The sequence below is a fragment of the Abramis brama genome (genome assembly GCF_963993115.1).
Source record: "Abramis brama genome assembly, chromosome: 2".
NCBI classification, from domain to species: domain Eukaryota; kingdom Metazoa; phylum Chordata; class Actinopteri; order Cypriniformes; family Leuciscidae; genus Abramis; species Abramis brama.
Window position 1 is genome coordinate 29,500,417 of NC_139964.1, and position 21,333 is coordinate 29,521,749.

At 37.4% G+C, this 21,333-nt stretch overlaps 2 protein-coding genes across 2 annotated transcripts; both read right to left on the reverse strand.

The window, feature by feature from the left end:
- Positions 1–832: 832 nt before the first annotated feature.
- On the reverse strand, positions 833–10,683 carry LOC311075872 (putative E3 ubiquitin-protein ligase HERC4). Its single transcript, XM_084103541.1, has 24 exons — positions 9,954–10,683; positions 9,588–9,708; positions 9,429–9,505; positions 9,095–9,316; positions 8,866–8,957; positions 8,636–8,766; positions 8,376–8,503; positions 8,201–8,271; positions 8,007–8,116; positions 7,723–7,782; positions 7,530–7,635; positions 7,115–7,448; positions 6,866–7,029; positions 6,693–6,767; positions 6,064–6,162; positions 5,889–5,972; positions 5,696–5,803; positions 5,429–5,569; positions 3,990–4,156; positions 3,781–3,841; positions 1,870–1,940; positions 1,527–1,710; positions 1,326–1,428; positions 833–1,204 (listed from the first exon to the last, which is right to left on the reverse strand). Exons 1-24 carry the CDS (start codon positions 10,162–10,164, stop codon positions 993–995), a joined length of 3,132 nt encoding a protein of 1,043 aa, XP_083959667.1. The 5' UTR covers positions 10,165–10,683; the 3' UTR covers positions 833–992.
- A 499-nt stretch (positions 10,684–11,182) lies between these two features.
- On the reverse strand, positions 11,183–20,625 carry LOC311077992 (putative E3 ubiquitin-protein ligase HERC4). Its single transcript, XM_084106638.1, has 24 exons — positions 20,302–20,625; positions 19,938–20,058; positions 19,779–19,855; positions 19,445–19,666; positions 19,216–19,307; positions 18,985–19,115; positions 18,723–18,850; positions 18,548–18,618; positions 18,356–18,465; positions 18,164–18,223; positions 17,962–18,067; positions 17,691–17,880; positions 17,442–17,605; positions 17,263–17,337; positions 16,667–16,756; positions 16,492–16,575; positions 16,300–16,401; positions 16,029–16,169; positions 14,310–14,476; positions 14,101–14,161; positions 12,216–12,286; positions 11,873–12,056; positions 11,676–11,778; positions 11,183–11,554 (listed from the first exon to the last, which is right to left on the reverse strand). Exons 1-24 carry the CDS (start codon positions 20,510–20,512, stop codon positions 11,343–11,345), a joined length of 2,973 nt encoding a protein of 990 aa, XP_083962764.1. The 5' UTR covers positions 20,513–20,625; the 3' UTR covers positions 11,183–11,342.
- Positions 20,626–21,333: the final 708 nt, after the last annotated feature.

Below are 21,333 nucleotides of genomic sequence, written 5' to 3' on the forward strand. Positions count from 1 at the left end.
TTTTTTTTTTCATTCAATGTACACGAAATGGAAAAACAACAAATAAGATGGAAATGAGACAATATATTCCACTGAATACAATATACTACAATATATTTATTATTAGATTTTTGCAGGGTATTTATTTACCATTTTGTGGAAATGCTTGTTAGTTTTACTTATGCTAGTTATATTCTCTTAAACTATGTCATACTGGATGAGGACTGGATTTTTCATCTATTTTTTTCATTTTGCCCTAGTCGTAGATGTTCTTTATAAGGATTTTATATTTAAAGAATTAGTTTATTATACTATTTTTTTTTATAGAGTCCAACATTTAGCTTGGTCCTTTTTTTTTTTTTTTTTTAAGCCAGGCCAGGCAAGAAACAAATCTGTGTTGGAAAAATGTAAATATTTCATTGCTATAATCTTGGTTTGTAAAAATAAATAAACAAACAAACATTTTATTATTAAGACATGTTTATTTTAATTAAGTTCATAAATACAACACGTTACATAGCATTTGGAAAAGAACCCAATCTTGTGTCAAAGCACTGTAAACAGAAACGTCTTGCCAACAGAAATCTTTATGTGTTTTCAGATATAAATGTAAACTTTGTTATAAAAAAATACATTTGTAAACACCATTTACATAACTTATGTGATTCATGTAATTCATAACTGAATGTGACGAGACAAGAAACATTAACACAGCTCATTCCATATGTGGAATTAACATTCCACATATTAGGCATACAATTATGAGTAAGTGTGTGCATATTTTTAAATAAAAATATTATTTGCAAATAGTTCAAGTTGATTACAATAAATTTTAGTTCTTTTAGAGTTCTACTTTATTCACTTATATCCCTTTAAATACTTTAATTAAATACCCCCCTAAAAATGGTTTGGTCCACCAGTGTTCAAGACATTGCTAATGCTTTGATCAAAGATCACGTATCAAGTTATTAGATCTGTGACTTGCGTCCACGGATGCTCTCAGAACTCCAGTCTTATTCTTCCCAGAACCCCCTCTTGTGGTTGATGGCTTCAATGACTTTAGCCCTGAGTGTTTCCTTGTTCTGATAAACAGGAAGATCTAACAGAGCATGGCAGGTAAGAGCTTCTGGTAGATGATCCTGAGTAAAGTTGAACAGAGATCTCACTCTCATCTTCACTGCACTCATACCCAGAATGGGCACTTTCTCAAACCCTGTTATGAACACTTCAGAGAGGAAAACAGGGGAGAGATTTATTTGAAAGCACTCTGAATGTGTTCTGGCAAACTAGACAAGATTACTAGACACAACCACACCACCATTCAGGATAATCACTAGTGAACTTACATAGAAAGGCCTTCTTCTCATTTGGTGTCAGTTCATCAAACACCTCCCAGAAGGAGATGATGGTTGGATGCTCAGCATAAAATGGTCCTTCATATGTTGTGTTCTAATGATCAAAATATATATATGTAGTCAGTATTTACTTGTTCACAATGTCAAGAGCATAGTAGTTTTGACTTTTGTTTGACATGCTTTATCGTGGACCTTTTTGAGGATGTCCCAGTCATATTCCTCATTGCCCACCAGAACTCCTCTCAGCTCCTCTGGCTCAAACATCTCCACCAAGCATCGGTCACACGCACTGAAGAAGCCTCTCTTGAATTCTTCAAACACTTCCTCTACTGATTTATTCAGGATATAATCCACATACTTGTCCACAAATTCTGTTCTGTTGCAGAAATTAGATTTTTTAAAAATGCATCTTCCCAAAATTATCAAATATTAGCCATATGTCCAAGATTAAGGTTAAGCAAAAATAATACGATCATGTTTTAGTGACAGGGCATCTCAGTAAAATTAGATTTCTTTATAAAACTATAACCCTGACCTGTTATAATTTGTGACAACTTTTCCTGGCTCAGCTGGATCCAGTTCGACTTCTGTTCCATCCCATGTGATCTTATGTAGAAAGATAAAAAAAAAAACTTATTTTTAATAATAATTTACTAACCTTGTGTGCAGACCATTTTTTGTGCAAAATCTGCATACGATAATTTAAATTTTCCCCCCAAAATTTTTTATTATAAACATAGAGGGGTCATATAATGGTACATGCACTTTTACAAGTTGATTGTACTGAAATGTGTGTTGGCAGTGCCTGTACACAACCATCATAAAATTATAAAAATCCATCCAGTGTTTTTTTTTTTTAATCTTCTTATATGTTTTCCCCTGTCTCAAATCAAGCCGTTCGATTTTGTGACATCACAAGGTCGGACGCCCCTCCCACGATTGTTGATTGACAGCAGCGTTTCAACACAGACCCGCCCTCGCTCGTGAGCGAGCTGTCAATCATAGTCCGCCGTTGTTGATACGCTGGAGCACTGTCTATGAGCAGAATGGCGTCTAAGCGATTGTGGTGTTCTGTTCTTTGGTGTAATAAGGAACACAGAATCATTTTGATGTTCCTAAATCCGAACCGCTGAAGACGCAGTGGCTGAGTTTGTTTTCGAAGGGAATATTCCCCACGATCAACGTCAATGCTTTCATGTTTGCGCGAATCATTTCACACACCAGACTGCTTTACAAACGAGGTCAGTATAAAGCTGGTTTTGCTAAGAAGCTGCTCCTGAAAAAAGGATCGGTACCAACTATTCGTGTTCCTGCTGCACCTCCAGAAGAAGTGAGTGTAAAGTTTTATTAACCTTTATATTAATCTTTGCAAATCGCTTGAATGCGGCTAAGGTTTACACTAAGGGTACATTACGGCATGTTTTCTATGTACGACGTTCTCAATATAATTCATAATCCCACGTTTATAATGAACAACGCGTTATGGTTATTGTGTTATTACAAACTGTGTACGCAGGTGTTAAAGTTAACGTGGTAATACTACACTAAGCTTACTTTTGTAGATGGTGTCTGTTACTGATTAAGAAGTAATGTCAAAAACAGTTATAACTGCATGAAGATGAATGGTAACACAAAATTCAAAATTCTGACTCCGGTTCAAATTGATACGGTTGCACAGTGTCCTCAGAGACTCCCGCTGCCATTCTTCAAAATATACCCTCAACTGTTGTCAAGGCAACGCTCCACGTGTGTTGTTGTGTCGGTCAAAACGCCCCACAGAACAAAGGGGCGGGGTGAGCAAAGCTCATTGTCATTTAAAGACACATGCACTTAAACGGCATACTGAAAACAGAGCTGTTTTTGACCAGGTAAAATGAGTGTTTTCTTACAATACTAATGAGAATTTTTAATTAAAGTATATTACAAACATTTCATTTAGACCCTAAAGAAACATATTACCTTGTACAAAAATGGCATTATTGCCCTTTATGATGAAATTTCATAGATAATTAATCCTAAATATATTTCATCATAAAAGAGAAAGAAATTGGCGAGTTTTAGCTTGAACTGCGAGGTTGCTCTGCATAAAAATGCAGATACGTTTATGTACAGCTGTTTAATGAGAGGTCTGTAATCTGGGTGTGTGTAAAAGGTGTTTCTTGCGTTTGAACTAAATTTTATGTTTTCTGTTTTTTTTAACTGGTTTCTGCAGAGCGAGAGCATATCTTAATAAATCATTAGCCTTTAGAGTGCAGAAAGTCCTCATATGGAGATGGTTATGCAAAATCTGCATAAACTCGCATGTGGTGTGAATTAGGTGAACATTTCTCATTAAAAGTTCTCCTGTGGGTATTAATTTTAATAATCCACAGAATTATTAGTGAATGAGACCTGATGTCTTTAAAAGCTACATTACAGCACATGTGCAAGAATCAAACAAACTAACCGTGAATAACGGGCCCATTTCCCTCACGTCATCGCTGTAGTCCAGGATGTACCGCAAACTCCTGAGAATATCATGTTTCAGATTCATTAAACAATGTTACTTAATGATAGATAGCAGCACATACATAGAACATGGAAGTACATTTTAGCAGTCATTATACAAAAATATACCAAGAGAATCAAGATAACATTGATTGTAAAAACACTCACTTGCCAAGAACCGGACTGAACTCTATCAAGTCTTCAAGACATGGTTTGACATTGAGAAGCTTCTTGAACAAAGCTAAAGGAAAAGGCAGATTCACTACAGAGTTGTTGTTGAAGGCCAAGCCACACAGAATCCCAAACAGGAAGTACTTCTCCTTCTCCACGCTGAGCTGGAGTGGGGTAATAAGAGGTTAAAGACAAAGAGAACAATAATAAAAAAATGTAAATAAATGGGAAAACACAAAAGACACATTAGGTATCTAGCGCTACTTTCCATTGTTTTTCTATGTAAACAATATAAATGTACATGTTTGACCCTTGTGCTCATGTCTTTTGTAGAGTCTAGCACATGACAGCATTTTAAAACTGTGCTCAAGTTAAAAGAAATTCAACTTAAAAAAAAAAAGTCTTGAGACCTTGGTCCCCCCCAAGCCAGTCTCACACTGTACGATTCTAGCCATGATTTGACCGTCTTAGACACATTCTTTTTCATTAGACTAATCAAAAACCAATAGGAGAGCAGAACCTGATGACACAATTTATGAGACAACAAACCACCACTTGATCTACACACGTCTTCGTTTTTTTTTTTTTTTTTCAGTTTCCTTTTCAAGAGAAACCATGATCCAAATTAACTAGCTACCATTTCTATCCCGCATGTAAATGCAGCTCATGTCACCGACACAGATTGATGATGTAAACCTCCGAAAGAATCTTGTTACATCTTTCAATTAAGTCATTAGTATTGGTAACAGGAGTGTGCAAGTAATTAACGTGTATAAACTCCATAAACACAGATGTAAGATGCAAACAGTGTCTTTTGTTTATTGCAATAAACATTGCTTCCAATTAGCTTCCTGTGGTGTCTCATTCTTTGAAGTTCAAAGCATACAAATATGAAGTCCATACCTTGCAGATACAGCGCACAGATTGTCCATAGTCCATATTGTTGCATGGATTGAGCATGGCTAAGCACCGTTAAGCTCTGTCCAACACATTACAATCCATTAAGCACGGTCAGCATGTTCTTGCAAGATATTGCACATACTGTAGTGCATAGTTTAGCATGGTCAAAAACTGTGTGCTTCACCACTACCAATACCTGTTGTCTAATTACCCATGTACTCCTAATATACCATTGTCAGAATGCCACCTAGTGGACGAATATATAATTGCATTAAAATGGCTCCTACAAGTCTTCTTCTGTCTATTTTCAACGCGTCTTTCTTGACTGCTGTACAGTCTGACATTAATGACAACTGAGATCCCACAGTGTGAAACAACGGGGACCATGTTCGTACAGTCTGACCAGCAACAGTCATAAAGGACTTTTATAAATCGTACAGTGTGCACCCGGCTTTAGGTATGTAACTTGACTTAACTAAACTTTGTTACCACTATTGACATCTTTAGCATGACCGCATGAAAACTCTTTGCCTTACCTTAGTGGGGAACCAGCTCAGAGTTTTGTTGTCGTTCTCCTTGAGCAGCTGAGATTCTGGCGCACAAAGCTCTCTAAACACGTTGAGAAAAAAGTCTCTCTTGTTCACATCTGTTTTTCTCAAATCCTCTGTGTAAAACACCTGTTAGATAACCAACATAATTCATTAATACTGCAGCTCGTAACATTTTGTATAATAAAACTGCACACAAAAAAATAACCTGTTGTATGTTACTGAATCAAAACATATGGTTTTTGTTTTCCTTACCGCCAGCCAACATTCTCTGAGATGTTGCTTGCTGGCTGTTCTCAGCACAGAGAAACAATCCTCCAGCAGAGCTGTGCGTCTCAGAGTCAGCTCATAAGAACCCTGCAACTAAAGCATTTCATTCTGTGATTAAAAAGTATATGGACATAAAAAGTAATTCCCAGGATTTTTGTTTAGGTCAAGACAAAATTACCTTCCATACTCTGTTCTTCATATAGTTACATTTGGCCTCCAGATTAAAGATGCATGGAAGTGATATAAGATTTTCTAAGATTGTCTGTAATAAAATAAATAGTAACATCATGCTTACTTGATCTGAAATGTGCATACATACATATCAGATATGGCCAAAAGACTTTGGAGCTCACATTATAGTAGTTTTTCTGTGCCACCAATGTCTTGATTTGTCCAGTAGTCAAGGCAACCCCCTGCCTGTTGTTATTAGCATCTTCATTGATGGTTTGCAGCTGTTGATTTGGGGGGAACAAAATTATCTGTTGTTTTTTTCTATAGTGGGAATTAATGGTGGATCAAAATATCATTACCAATACAGAAATTATCAGCTGATAACCATGGGTAAGAGGAGTAGTAGTGCCCTCTTTTGACACTTCTAAAATCTAACAACAGTCCTGTCAATTGATAATTGTTTTATATATATATAAATTGAGTAATTTCAGTCATTTTTGTTAAATAAATACAGTGATTGCTGACATATTTACTGTTACCTATATATTAAAAAGATATACCATAAATCAGAGGTGTCCAATCCCTCACTGTCCTTCAGAGTTTAGCTCCAATCCCAGTTAAACACAACTGAAACAAGGTGTTCAAGGTCTTCAGGATGACTAGAACATTCTAGACAGGAATGTTGGGACAAGTTGGAGCTAAACTCTGCAGGACATTGGACACCCCTGCAGTAGATGATACAGTAACATCATCAGCCATCGAAAGCCCATATAGGTTGACCAGTAGAATTTCTAAATGTTTTTGTTCTCACCACATCTAGGAGACCATTGACCTCATGAACGATGAAATCACTCTTTGTGATGTCTCTGTGGGCACTGCGGCAGACCTTTACAAAAGAAACACTGTTATTGAAACTACTATCAAAATAATCTGGTTAAATGTTTACTTTTGACCTAATTTTGATCTAATGTTTAATAAAGGCACCTGATAGACCATCTGAAGGATCCGCACATATTTTAGTAGGTGTTTCTCTATGTCAGAGTTCAACTTGACAACAGAAATCCTGTCAATTAACATAGCAGACTCTTTTTGAAATAAGTCGACCAAGTTTTTGAGCATATCATCAGGGAGTTTGGACCAGTACATCTCTGAGAATACAACATGCATATAACATAAAATTACAAGTAGAACAAGAACAACAACACAAAGGATGTAAATGTCCTCCAGCTTTACCTAACACCTTGAGAACAGCAGGATTCAGATCAAGGATTTTGGAGGCCATTGCTTTAGTAAGCTCAGTTATTTGTTGTTCCTGGATTTTGGAGGCCATTGCTTTAGTAAGCTTAGTTCTTTGTTGTTCCTGGATTTTGGAGGCCATTGCTTTAGTAAGCTTAGTTCTTTGTTGTTCCTGGATTTTGGAGGCCATTGCTTTAGTAAGCTTAGTTCTTTGTTGTTCCTGGAGTCCTCTGATGAGCTCAGGGAGGAGAAGGTAAAGTCTCAGAGCTTCTACACCAGCTGGATTTGGATTCAGAGACGGCAGCAGTTTCTGTTGAACTACCTTCACTACCTGAGGTATGAAAAAACATCAACTGCATCTCACTGTTTAAAATGTAATGAACATTTTTGTAAATGCTGGATTTACCATTACCTCTGAGATCAACCTTTCATTGTTTGATAACTTCGCAAAGGATGCTTTAACCAGATCAAAATCCAACCCACAATGCTCCTCAGACATCTGATAATGTTCATCACAACTACAAAGACAGACACTTGCATTAAGTCATTTTAGGCTCAAAAAGGAGGAACTACTACATAAGACTGCCTTCAGATTAGGATATTACCTTGTTTTGAGGAAACTTCCATTCAGAGAGGCAGCAGAGGAGAACACTCTGTTTATGTCCCTGTAAACAACAGTACTTTAAACTTTAACTATACTATACTTTAAATAAAAAAATGTATAATCTATTGATATTAATTCCTGTCTAAAATTCATCACCTCGTTGGCACATTTTTCTTGATTTAATTATGTTAAGAAAGACTATTTCATGGACCTACAGTAGTTTACATAAACTCAGGAGCCTTTAGCATTAGTATCTCAAGTCGTTAAAACTACTTAAACACTCACTTCTGTATCACTTTCCATGAATCACTTCCAGACACCCATCGGCCAATCTTTCTCTCATCTAATGTCAAAATCCATCTGCTTGGATTTGGTTTAGACTCATTCCCAGGTTCCTACAATATACATAAAAAAAACATAAGTAATCACAGTGGAGCAATAATTTAATTATTAAACAATTTGTGAATGAAAACTCTAACCTTAAAAAACAAGGCAAAGGAATGATTCTCCCCAGCGATGAGTTTTTCAATCATGTATGCATGATCACATACTGTGTGCAACAAACATTTAGTTTAATTTAGACTTCTGAGCAACATCATGAGAACAAAAGTATTCATAAGGAAGTAGCCTATTGCTAAATGATGATTTAATTACCAGTTGACAGATCCACAGGGAAAGGCACAGACTGCTTAATCATTTCTCCATTTCCAAGCTTCCCTTGCATCCCACATCCAAATGAATAGATCAGCTTTGACGATTCGACTGATACGAGTGTGTGACGTCTTTATTCAAGAAAGAATCAAATGCCTAATTACTGAGCTGATCTCAAAACATCAGACATGATAACCATGTGAGAAATAGAAATAATTCTGCACTACTGCACTGAAACACTGATTGCTTATAGTCTAGTTTACCTCCCACATGTGACCTGTGACACTTTAGATCCCCAGAGTTCAGCAACCACCCGCGGATGATGTTCGTCTTTAAATGAGTTGTGCCCAAGCTGGCCAAAACCTCCTGATCCAAATGTGAATACTGTGCCGCCCTGAAACACAAACAATTAATTAAATTTTCTGTCCAGTTTGTTGTATGCTAAATATAGTATTATTTATAATCTGGATATTTAAAATATTACAAAACATACCTTTGATAGAGTCGCAGTGTGTTCCCCTCCACATGAGATGGACACAGTTTTCTTTCGGTTCAGACTATTTACAACCATTGGGACGTGTCTGTCTGTGGTGGAAAAACAGTAAATTCATCACTTCCAATGCTTTCATATGGATTTGACACAGTATTGCACAAATGCAGTACAATTATATGTTCTTTTATACTTTTATTACTGATTTAGTTACATGATGAAACATTCAGACCTGTAGTGTCTCCGAGGCCCAGCTGTCCTGCCGAGTTCTTTCCCCATCCGAACACGACTCCAGAGAGAGACAACACAAAGCTGTGGTCTCCTCCAGCGCTGATCTGAGCCAGTGGGATCCCACACAGACTCTTCACAGGTTGAGCTGACAGAGAGCTGGGCTGTTTTTTCTCCAAACCCAGCTGACCGTGAGTGTTATCACCCCATACGAACAGCTGACCATCTGAAAGACCAACAACAGCTCTGTATATCTACACTCAAATGCCAATAACTTTATGTCAATCATAAGATTTCAAAAGATTAAAACAGATGTTAGATGAAATGGTTGTGAATACCCTTGGTTAGTGCCATTGAATGCTGGTCTCCACACGCGATCTGAATCACCTGCCTGTTTTCCAGACCTTTAAGAGGACTGCAGAGAAAAGACAAGCTGTCAGTTGTTAATATCATTCATGGTCATTTATACTGTTAGTGTTATGGCTACATAAACATACCTGCACACAATAGATTTGTCCATAGTAAGAACTCTTCCTCCATCAGCAAGAAGAACCGCACCAGCTCCTCCACAGACAATCGATATGAATATGGTTTTGTCATTCTTTAACTGTGGTTGCTCTGGAGTAAATAATATATTTTTATCAGTTCAACTTCTGTTCAGACAGTAAGCATGTATACAGACGCTTAAATAATTATAATTTCATTACTAAATCACACATATTATACAGTTACTCATAGACTACTATCAAATATGAATAGTCTATAAATATGAAAATAAAAGATTCAAGACTTTCATCTGTTAAGTATTATATAATGATGTCAACTGTCTCTATGAATAAAAAACGGTGTCATGTAAATCATACTTAGTTTTCCATCGTGATCACTGTTTTCACCGCGCAATTTCAGGACCGAGACCTTCCCATTCCTGATAAATCCAACAAAACTCCTTCCAGCTGACATGTCCTGAACTGCTGATTTCGGACACACGGATCGTATTCCATGATTGCCATGTTTGACTTCAGGCTGTGAGAGACCGAAGCCCTCTCTGACCTGCGCTCCCCAGTAGCACAACATGTTCACAGCTGATGGATAAACCTTCAGACTCCAGCAGCGTTTTATGCATCCGTGGACAGAAGAACACGCTCTCGTTATATATAAATCGAAATCGAGAGTGAAACTGCTGGACTGTTAAGCAAGTTATCGACTATTTAGCGAGTTCCAACTTACCACGAAACGAAAGTTATGTTTGTGTTGTTATTCTTCCGCGTTTAGCGAGTCAGAGACGAATTAATTGATGATGATTGGAAAACGAAAGCAAAATCTAGGTGAAGCTCCTCCACACCCATAGGCGTAATTTGCAGGTGGGACATGTCCCCACCATTTTTTGCCAGGGTCGATTGTGTCCCCACCACTTTTGAAACATCTCGCGGCACGGATGTATGGTTACCAATACAAATAAATAAAACATCTCCACTTAACTCTAGCAGAGCATTCATTTCGTTCGTCTGTTAAATAAGAGGCGATCTAGCGCTAAAATGTGTTGTTTTTTTAAATCAAGTGATCCCCTACTGGAGAAGTGCTCGTTGCCGCTGTGATCAGTGGCGCGGATACAGTGTTCTCTTGACACAGTCTTCACACGGACGCGCGCTTCAATCCGTTTTGGAGAGACTATTCGTTCCGATGAAATCACAAAACAAACTGCAAACGTGGCCCTGCTTGATATACAACCACTGATAAACATAATACTTCTTTTAGAGCTCAAAGTCTTTAATTCTAACGCTTGGCAACACTGGACCATTAAAGTAGAATAGTCGGATGACTCGGATTTATTTATTCACGTGAAAATTCTCGGCACTAACAACAACATATTAGATATATTAAACGACAAATTAAACACAATGTAGCTTCTATTTAAATGTAATGTTATTGTAGCCTACATAGGCTACATCTGATTTATGATTTCCCTTACGAAAAAGAAGTATAGCCTACTTCAAGTTTTTTTTATGAAGTATAGGCTAGCCTACTTAATTAATGTTCAAGTATATTTTTAAGTAGGCCTATAGCCTACATTATGGTTCTTTTAGAGTTCTACTTTATTCACTTATATCCCTTTAAATACTTTAATTAAATACCCCCCTAAAAATGGTTTGGTCCACCAGTGTTCAAGACATTGCTAATGCTTTGATCAAAGATCAAGTATCAAGTTATTAGATCTGTGACTTGCGTCCACGGATGCTCTCAGAACTCCAGTCTTATTCTTCCCAGAACCCCCTCTTGTGGTTGATGGCTTCAATGACTTTAGCCCTGAGTGTTTCCTTGTTCTGATAAACAGGAAGATCTAACAGAGTATGGCAGGTAAGAGCTTCTGGTAGATGATCCTGAGTAAAGTTGAACAGAGATCTCACTCTCATCTTCACCGCACTCATACCCAGAATGGGCACTTTCTCAAACCCTGTTATGAACACTTCAGAGAGGAAAACAGGGGAGAGATTTATTTGAAAGCACTCTGAATGTGTTCTGGCAAACTAGACAAGATTACTAGACACAACCACACCACCATTCAGGATAATCACTAGTGAACTTACATAGAAAGGCCTTCTTCTCATTTGGTGTCAGTTCATCAAACACCTCCCAGAAGGAGATGATGGTTGGATGCTCAGCATAAAATGGTCCTTCATATGTTGTGTTCTAATGATCAAAATGTATATGTAGTCAGTATTTACTTGTTCACAATGTCAAGAGCATAGTAGTTTTGACTTTTGTTTGACGTGTTATCGTGGACCTTTTTGAGGATGTCCCAGTCATATTCCTCATTGCCCACCAGAACTCCTCTCAGCTCGTCTGGCTCAAACATCTCCACCAAGCATCGGTCACACGCACTGAAGAAGCCTCTCTTGAATTCTTCAAACACTTCCTCTACTGATTTATTCAGGATATAATCCACATACTTGTCCACAAATTCTGTTCTGTTGCAGAAATTAGATTTTTTAAAAATGCATCTTAGCAAAATTATCAAATATTAGCCATATGTCCAAGATTAAGGTTAAGCAAAAATAATACGATCATGTTTTAGTGACAGGGCATCTCAGTAAAATTAGATTTCTTTATAAAACTATAACCCTGACCTGTTATAATTTGTGACAACTTTTCCTGGCTCAGCTGGATCCAGTTCGACTTCTGTTCCATCCCATGTGATCTTATGTAGAAAGATAAAAAAAAAAAACTTATTTTTAATAATAATTTACTAACCTTGTGTGCAGACCATTTTTTTGTGCAAAATCTGCATACGATAATTTTAATTTTCCCCCCAAAAAAATGTATTATAAACATAGAGGGGTCATATAATGGTACATGCACTTTTACAAGTTGATTGTACTGAAATGTGTGTTGGCAGTGCCTGTACATAAAATGATAAAAATCCATCCAGTGTTTTTTTTTTAAATCTTCTTATATGTTTTCCCCTGTCACAAATCAAGCCGTTCGACCTTGTGACGCCCCTCCCACGATTGTTGATTGACAGCAGCGTTTCAACACAGACCCGCCCTCGCTCGTGAGCGAGCTGTCAATCATAGTCTGCCGTTGTTGATATGCTGGAGCACTGTCTATGAGCAGAATGGCGTCTAAGCGATTGTGGTGTTCTGCTCTTTGGTGTAATAAGGAACACAGCATCATTTTGATGTTCCTAAATCCGAACCGCTGAAGACGCAGTGGCTGAGTTTGTTTTCGAAGGGAATATTCCCCATGATCAACGTCAATGCTTTTATGATTGCGCAAATTATTTCACACACCAGACTTATACAAACGAGGGTCAGTATAAAGCTGGTTTTGCTAAGAAGCTGCTCCTGAAAAAAGGATCGGTACCAACTATTCGTGTTCCTGCTGCACCTCCAGAAGAAGTGAGTGTAAATTTTATTAACCTTTATATTAATCTTTGCAAATCGCTTGAATGCGACTAAGGTTTACACTAAGGGTACATTACGGCATGTTTTCTATGTACGACGTTCTCAATATAATTCATAATCCCAAGTTTATAATGAACAACGCGTTATGGTTATTGTGTTATTACAAACTGTGTACGCAGGTGTTAAAGTTAACGTGGTAATACTACACTAAGCTTACTTTTGTAGATGGTGTCTGTTACTGATTAAGAAGTAATGTCAAAAAAACAGTTATAACTGCATGAAGATGAATGGTAACACAAAATTCAAAATCCGGTTCAAATTGATACGGTTGCACAGTGTCCTCAGAGACTCCCGCTGCCATTCTTCAAAATATACCCTCAACTGTTGTCAAGGCAACACTCCACGTGTGTTGTTGTGTCGGTCAAAACGCCCCACAGAACAAAGGGGCGGGGTGAGCAAAGCTCATTGTCATTTAAAGACACATGCACTTAAACGGCGTGCTGAAAACAGAGCTGTTTTTGACCAGGTAAAATGAGTGTTTTCTTACAATACTAATGAGAATTTTTAATTAAAGTATATTACAAACTTTTCATTTAGACCCTAAAGAAACATATTAGCTTGTACAAAAATGGCATTATTGCCCTTTAAGATGAAATTTCATAGATAATTCATCCTAAATATATTTCATCATAAAAGAGAAAGAAATTGGCGAGTTTTAGCTCGAACTGCGAGGTTCCTCTGCATAAAAATGCAGATACGTTTATGTACAGCTGTTTAATGAGAGGTCTGTAATCTGAGTGTGTGTAAAAGGTGTTTCTTGTGTTTGAACTGAATTTTATGTTTTATGTTTTTTTTAACTGGTTTCTGCAGAGCGAGAGCACATCTTAATAAATCATTAGCCTTTAGAGTGCACAAAGTCCTTATATGGAGATGGTTATGCAAAATCTGCATAAACTCGCATGTGGTGTGAATTAGGTGAACATTTCTCATTAAAAGTTCTCCTGTGGGTATAAATTTTAATAATCCACACAATTATTAGTGAATGAGACCTGATGTCTTTAAAAGCTACATTACAGCACATGATAACGCAAGAATCAAACAAACTAACCGTGAATAACGGGCCCATTTCCCTCACGTCATCGCTGTAGTCCAGAATGTACCGCAAACTCCTGAGAATATCATGTTTCAGATTCATTAAACAATGTTACTTAATGATAGATAGCAGCACATACATAGAACATGGAAGTACATTTTAGCAGTTATTATACAAAAATATACCAAGAGAATCAAGATAACATTGATTGTAAAAACACTCACTTGCCAAGAACCGGACTGAACTCTATCAAGTCTTCAAGACATGGTTTGACATTGAGAAGCTTCTTGAACAAAGCTAAAGGAAAAGGCAGATTCACTACAGAGTTGTTGTTGAAGGCCAAGCCACACAGAATCCCAAACAGGAAGTACTTCTCCTTCTCCACGCTGAGCTGGAGTGGGGTAATAAGAGGTTAAAGACAAAGAGAACAATAATAAAAAAATGTAAATAAATGGGAAAACACAAAAGACACATTAGGTATCTAGCGCTACTTTCCATTGTTTTCTATGTAAAAAATATAAATGTACATGTTTGACCCTTGTGCTCGTGTCTTTTGTAGAGTCTAGCACATGACAGCATTTTAAAACTGTGCTCAAGTTAAAAGAAATTCAACTTAAAAAAAAAAAAGTCTTGAGACCTTGGTCCCCCCCTTAAGCCAGTCTCACACTGTACGATTCTAGCCATGATTTGACCATCTTAGACAAATTCTTTTTCATTAGACTAATCAAAAACCAATAGGAGAGCAGAACCTGATGACACAATTTCACGAGTTCACACTTACATATAATTGAATGGGTAAGTTTAATGCGTATATGGCGTGCTGTCCGGAGGGAGGGCTCCGAGCTCGGAGTTCAGCCCGAACCCAGAGTACTCCCCCCGTATGTAAGTGTTTAGTACTAGAAGTGTGGAGAAGGGGTGGTGGAGGGATGCTGCAAAAAACTGTCAGTGGAATGAGGTGAGACTGCTGAGTATTTATACCTCTCACCATTGATTGCTGAGTGCTTTCCACTTGTGTTAATTATCTGAACGTGCTCCTCCCGAACCTTGTTAATAAAACATAATTTATGAGACAACAAACCACCACTTGATCTACACACACGTCTTCGTTTTTTAAAAAAAAAATTCAGTTTCCTTTTCAAGAGAAACCTTGATCCAAATTAACTAGCTACCATTTCTATCCCGCATGTAAATGCAGCTCACGTCACCGACACAGATTGATGATGTAAACCTCCGAAAGAATCTTGTTACATCTTTCAATTAAGTCACTAGTGTTGGTAACAGGAGTGTGCAAGTAAGTTATAAACTCCATGAACACAGATGTAAGATGCAAACAGTGTCTTTTGTTTATTGCAATAAACATTGCTTCCAATTAGCTTGCTGTGGCGTCTCATTCTTCGAAGTTCAAAGCATACAAATATGAAGTCCATACCTTGCAGATACAACACACATATTGTCCATAGTCCATATTGTTGCATGGATTGAGCATGGCTAAGCACCATTAAGCTCTGTCCAACACATTACAATCCATTAAGCACGGTCAGCATATTCGTGCAAGATATTGCACGTAGTGCATGGTTTAGCATGGTCAAAAACTGTGTGCGCTTCACCACTACCAATACATTACCCATGTACTCCTAATATACCATTGTCAGAATGCCACCCAGTGGACAAATATATAATTGCATTAAAATGGCTCCTATGGTCTATTTTTAATGTGTCTTTCTTGACTGCTGTAGCCTACAGTCTGACATTAATGACAACTGAGATCCCACAGTGTGAAACAACGGGGACAATGTTCGTACAATCTGACCAGCAACAGTCATAAAGGACTATTATAAATCGTACAGTGTGCACCCGGCTTTAGGTATGTAACTTGACTTAACTAAACTTTGTTACCACTATTGACACCTTTAGCATGACCTCATGAAAAGTATTTGCCTTACCTTTGTGGGGAACCAGCTCAGAGTTTTGTTGTCATTCTCCTTGAGCAGCTGAGATTCTGGCGCACAAAGCTCTCTAAACACGTTGAGAAAAAAGTCTCTCTTGTTCACATCTGTTTTTCTCAAATCCTCTTTGTAAAACACCTGTTAGATAACCAAAATAACCCATTAATACTGCAGCTTGTAACAGTTTGTATAATAAAACTGCACACAAAAAATAACCAGTTGTATCCTATGTTACTGAATCAAAACATATGGTTTTTGTTTTCCTTACCGCTAGCCAACATCCTCTGAGATGTTGCTTGCTGGCTGTTCTCAGCTGAGAGAAACAATCCTCCAGCAGAGCTGTGCGTTTTAGAATCAGCTGAAAACAACCCTGCAATTAAAGCATTTCATTCTGTTATTTAAAAAGTTCATTGACACAAAAGTAATTCCCAGGATATTTTTTAGGGCAAGACAAAATTACCTTCCATACTCTGTTCTTCATATAGCTACATTTGGCCTCCAGGTTAAAGATGCATGGAAGTGATATGAGATTTTTTAAGATTGTCTGTAACATAAGAAATAGGAACATCATTCTTATTTGATCTGAAATGTGCATACATACATATCAGATATGGCCAAAACACTTTGAAGCTCACATAATAGTAGTTTTGCTGTGCCACCAATGCCTGGATTTGTCCAGTCCAGGTAAACCACACGTTATTAGCATCTTCATTGATGGTTTGCAGCTGTTGATTTGGGGAAAACAAAATTATATAGTTACATAAACATAATTATATAATCTATAGTGGGAATTAATGGTTGATCAATATATCACAACCAATACAGAAATTATCAGCAGATAACCATGGGTAAGAGGAGTAGTAGTGCCCTCTTGTGTCACTTCTAAAATCTAAATATATATATAAATTGTGTTATTTCAGTCATTTTTGTATGATAAATACAGTGATTGCTGCCATATTTACTTTTATCTATATATTAAAAAGATATACCATAAATCAGAGGTGTCCAATCCCTCACTGTCCTTCAGAGTTTAGCTCCAATCCCAGTTAAACACAACTGAAACAAGGTGTTCAAGGTCTTCAGGATGACTAGAATCTTGCAGTAGTTGCAAGTTGGAGCTAAACTCTGCAGGACATTGGACACCCCTGCAGTAGATGATACAGTAACATCATCAGCCATTGAAAGCCCATATAGGTTGACCAGTAGATTTTCTAAATGTTTTTGTTCTCACCACATCTAGGAGACCATTGACCTCATGAACGATGAAATCACTCTTTGTGATGTCTCTATGGGCACTGCGGCAGACCTTTCCAACAGAAACACTGTTATTGAAACTACTACTATAATAATAATAATATGGTTAAATGTTTACTTTTGATCTAATTTTGATCTAATGTTTAATAAAGGCACCTGATAGACCATCTGAAGGATCCGCACATATTTTGGCAGGTGTGTCGCTATTTCCCAGTCCATCTTGACAACAGAAATCCTGCCAATTGACATAGCGGACTCTTTTTGAAATAAGTCGACTAAGTTTTTGAGCATATCATCAGGGAGTTTGGACCAGTACATCTCTGAGAATACAACATGCATATAACATAAAAATACAAATAGAACAAGAACAACAACACAAAGGATGTAAATGTCCTCCAGCTTTACCTAACACCTTGAGAACAGCAGGATTCAGATCAAGGATTTTGGAGGCCATTGCTTTAGTAAGTTCAGTTCTTTGTTGTTCCTGGAGTCCTCTGATGAGCTCAGGGAGGAGAAGGTAAAGTCTCAGAGCTTCCACACCAGCTGGATTTGGATTCAGAGACGGCAGCAGTTTCTGTTGAACTACCTTCACTACCTGAGGTATGAAAAAACATCAACTGCATCTCACTGTTTAAAATGTAATGAACATTTTTGTAAATGCTGGATTTACCATTACCTCTGAGATCAATCTTTCATTGTTTGATAACTTCGCAAAGGATGCTTTAACCAGATCAAAATCCAACCCACAATGCTCCTCAGACATCTGATAATGTTCATCACAACTACAAAGACAGACACTTGCATTAACATCGAAGTCATTTTAGGCTCAAAAGGGAGGAACTACTACATAAGACTGCCTATTCCGATTAGGATATTACCTTGTTTTGAGGAAACTTCCATTCAGAGAGGCAGCAGAGGAGAACACATTGTTTATGTCCCTGTAAACAACTATACTTTATATAAAAAAAATATTTCATGGACCTACAGTAGTTTACATAAACTCAGGAGCCTTTAGCATTAGTTTCTCAATCGTTAAAAAGCACTGTCGTTAAAACTACTTAAACACTCACTTCTTTATCACTTTCCATGAATCACTTCCAGACACCCATCGGTCAATCTTTCTCTCATCTAATGTCAAAATCCATCTGCTTGGATTTGGTTTAGACTCATTCCCAGGTTCCTACAATATACATAAAAAAAACATAAGTAATCACAGTGGAGCAATATTTAATTATTAAACAATTTGTGAATGAAAACCTAACCTTAAAAAACAAGGCAAAGGAATGCTTCTCCCCAGCGATGAGTTTTTTAATCATGTATGCATGATCACATACTGTGTGCAACAAACATTTAGTTTAATTTAGACTTCTGAGCAACATCATGAGAACAAAAGTATTCATAAGGAAATAGCCTATTGCTAAATGTTGATTTAATTACCAGTTGACAGATCCACAGGGAAAGGCACAGACTGCTTAATCATTTCTCCATTTCCCAGCTTCCCTTGCATCCCACATCCAAATGAATAGATCAGCTTTGATGATTCGACTGATACGAGTGTGTGACGTCTTTATTCAAGAAAGAAACAAATGCCTAATCATTGAGCTGATCTCAAACGTTAGACATGTTAACCATGTGAAGAAATATAAATAATTCTGCACTACTGCACTGAAACTGATTGCTTATGAAAAGTCTAGTTTACCTCCCACATGTGACCTGTGACACTTTAGATCCCCAGAGTTCAGCAACCACCCGCGGATGATGTTCGTCTTTAAATGAGTTGTGCCCAAGCTGGCCAAAACCTCCTGATCCAAATGTGAATACTGTGCCGCCCTGAAACACAAACAATTAATTAAATTTTCTGTCCAGTTTGTTGTATGCTAAATATAGTATTATTTATAATATGGATATTTAAAACATTACAAAACACTACCTTTGATAGAGTGGCAGTGTGTTCCCCTCCACATGAGATGGACACAGTTTTCTTTCGGTTCAGACTATTTACAACCGTTGGGACGTGTCTGTCTGTGGTGGGAAAACAGAAAATTCATCACTTCCAATGCTTTCATATGGATTTGACACAGTATTGCACAAATGCAGTACAATTATATGTTCTTTTATACTTTTATTACTGATTTAGTTACATGATGAAACATTCAGACCTGTAGTGTCTCCGAGGCCCAGCTGTCCTGCCGAGTTCTTTCCCCATCCGAACACGACTCCAGAGAGAGACAACACAAAGCTGTGGTCTCCTCCAGCGCTGATCTGAGCCAGTGGGATCCCACACAGACTCTTCACGGGTTGAGCTGACAGAGAGCTGGGCTGTTTTTTATCCAAACCCAGCTGACCGTGAGTGTTATCACCCCATACGAACAGCTGACCATCTGAAAGACCAACAACAGCTCTGTATATCTACACTCAAATGCCAATAACTTTATGTCAATCATAAGATTTCAAAAGATTAAAACAGATGTTAGATGAAATGGTTGTGAATACCCTTGGTTAGTGCCATTGAATGCTGGTCTCCACACGCGATCTGAATCACCTGCCTGTTTTCCAGACCTTTAAGAGGACTGCAGAGAAAAGACAAGCTGTCAGTTGTTAATATCATTCATGGTCATTTATACTGTTAGTGTTATGGCTACATAAACATACCTGCACACAATAGATTTGTCCATAGTAAGAACTCTTCCTCCATCAGCAAGAAGAACCGCACCAGCTCCTCCACAGACAATCGATATGAATATGGTTTTGTCATTCTTTAACTGTGGTTGCTCTGGAGTAAATAATATATTTTTATCAGTTCAACTTCTGTTCAGACAGTAAGCATGTATACAGACGCTTAAATATATATAATTTCATTACTAAATTACACATATTATACAGTTACTCATAGACTACTATCAAATATGAATAGTCTATATATGAAAATAAAAGATTCAAGACTTTCATCTGTTAAGTATTATATAATGATGTCAACTGTCTCTATGAATAAAAAACGGTGTCATGTAAATCATACTTAGTTTTCCATCGTGATCACTGTTTTCACCGCGCAATCTCAGGACCGAGACCTTCCCATTCCTGATAAATCCAACAAAACTCCTTCCAGCTGACATGTCCTGAACTGCTGATTTCGGACACACGGATCGTATTCCACATTTGCCATGTTTGACTTCAGGCTGTGAGAGACCGAAGCCCTCTCTGACCTGCGCTCCCCAGTAGCACAACATGTTCACAGCTGATGGATAAACCTTCAGACTCCAGCAGCGTCTTATGCATCCGTGGACAGAAGAACACGCTCTCGTTATATATAAATCGAAATCGAGAGTGAAACTGCTGGACTGTTAAGCAAGTTATCGACTATTTAGCGAGTTCCAACTTACCACGAAACGAAAGTTATGTTTGTTGTTATTCTTCCGCGTTTAGCGAGTCAGAGACGAATTAATTGATGATGATTGGAAAACGAAAGCAAAATCTAGGTGAAGCTCCTCCACAGCTAGCAGGGAACGTTCTCAGAACTTTCGCTAACATTCCCTACAAGTTTGGTTAATGTTCTAAAGAAAACATTTGAATGTAATGTTTACCGAACATTTTAAGGATGTTTTCTCATTTTAAAAAATGTTCCTATAACGTTATATGAAAACTAAGATATAACATTTTAACTGCAACATTCAAAAGATGTTTTGGGAATGTTTCTGAAATAACAAGTTGTACTATGATCTCAAAATATCATTGTCCCTATGTTTCATTATAACGAAAGAAGAACGTTCTCTCTGTCACGTTAGGAAAACGTTTTGAGGATATCATTGAGAGATGAGATGTTTGTTGTTCTTTATAAAATGTTCTTCTAATGTGACGAGTTAACACAATTAGAACATTTTACTTGCAACATTTTGAGCATATTTTGGGAATGTTGTTAAAGTTAAAGTTTGTACAATGATCTCAAAATAACATTATCCCAATGTTTCATGATAAAAAAGAAGAACATTCTACTTGCAATATTTTGAGGATATTTTGGGAATGTTGTTAAAGTTAAAGTTTGTACAATGAT

Coding starts and splice junctions, on each gene's coding strand:
- LOC311075872 (XM_084103541.1), bottom strand. CDS start 10,164: ATGTTGTGCTACTGGGGAGCGCAGGTCAGAGAGGGCTTCGGTCTCTCA. Junction 1,711..1,869: donor GTTGTCACAAATTATAACAG/GTCAGGGTTATA, acceptor TTTCTGCAACAG/AACAGAATTTGTGGACAAGT. Junction 1,429..1,526: donor ACTGGGACATCCTCAAAAAG/GTCCACGATAAA, acceptor TTTGATCATTAG/AACACAACATATGAAGGACC.
- LOC311077992 (XM_084106638.1), bottom strand. CDS start 20,512: ATGTTGTGCTACTGGGGAGCGCAGGTCAGAGAGGGCTTCGGTCTCTCA. Junction 19,667..19,778: donor TTCAATGGCACTAACCAAGG/GTATTCACAACC, acceptor TTGGTCTTTCAG/ATGGTCAGCTGTTCGTATGG. Junction 16,757..17,262: donor TCAATGGTCTCCTAGATGTG/GTGAGAACAAAA, acceptor CCAAATCAACAG/CTGCAAACCATCAATGAAGA.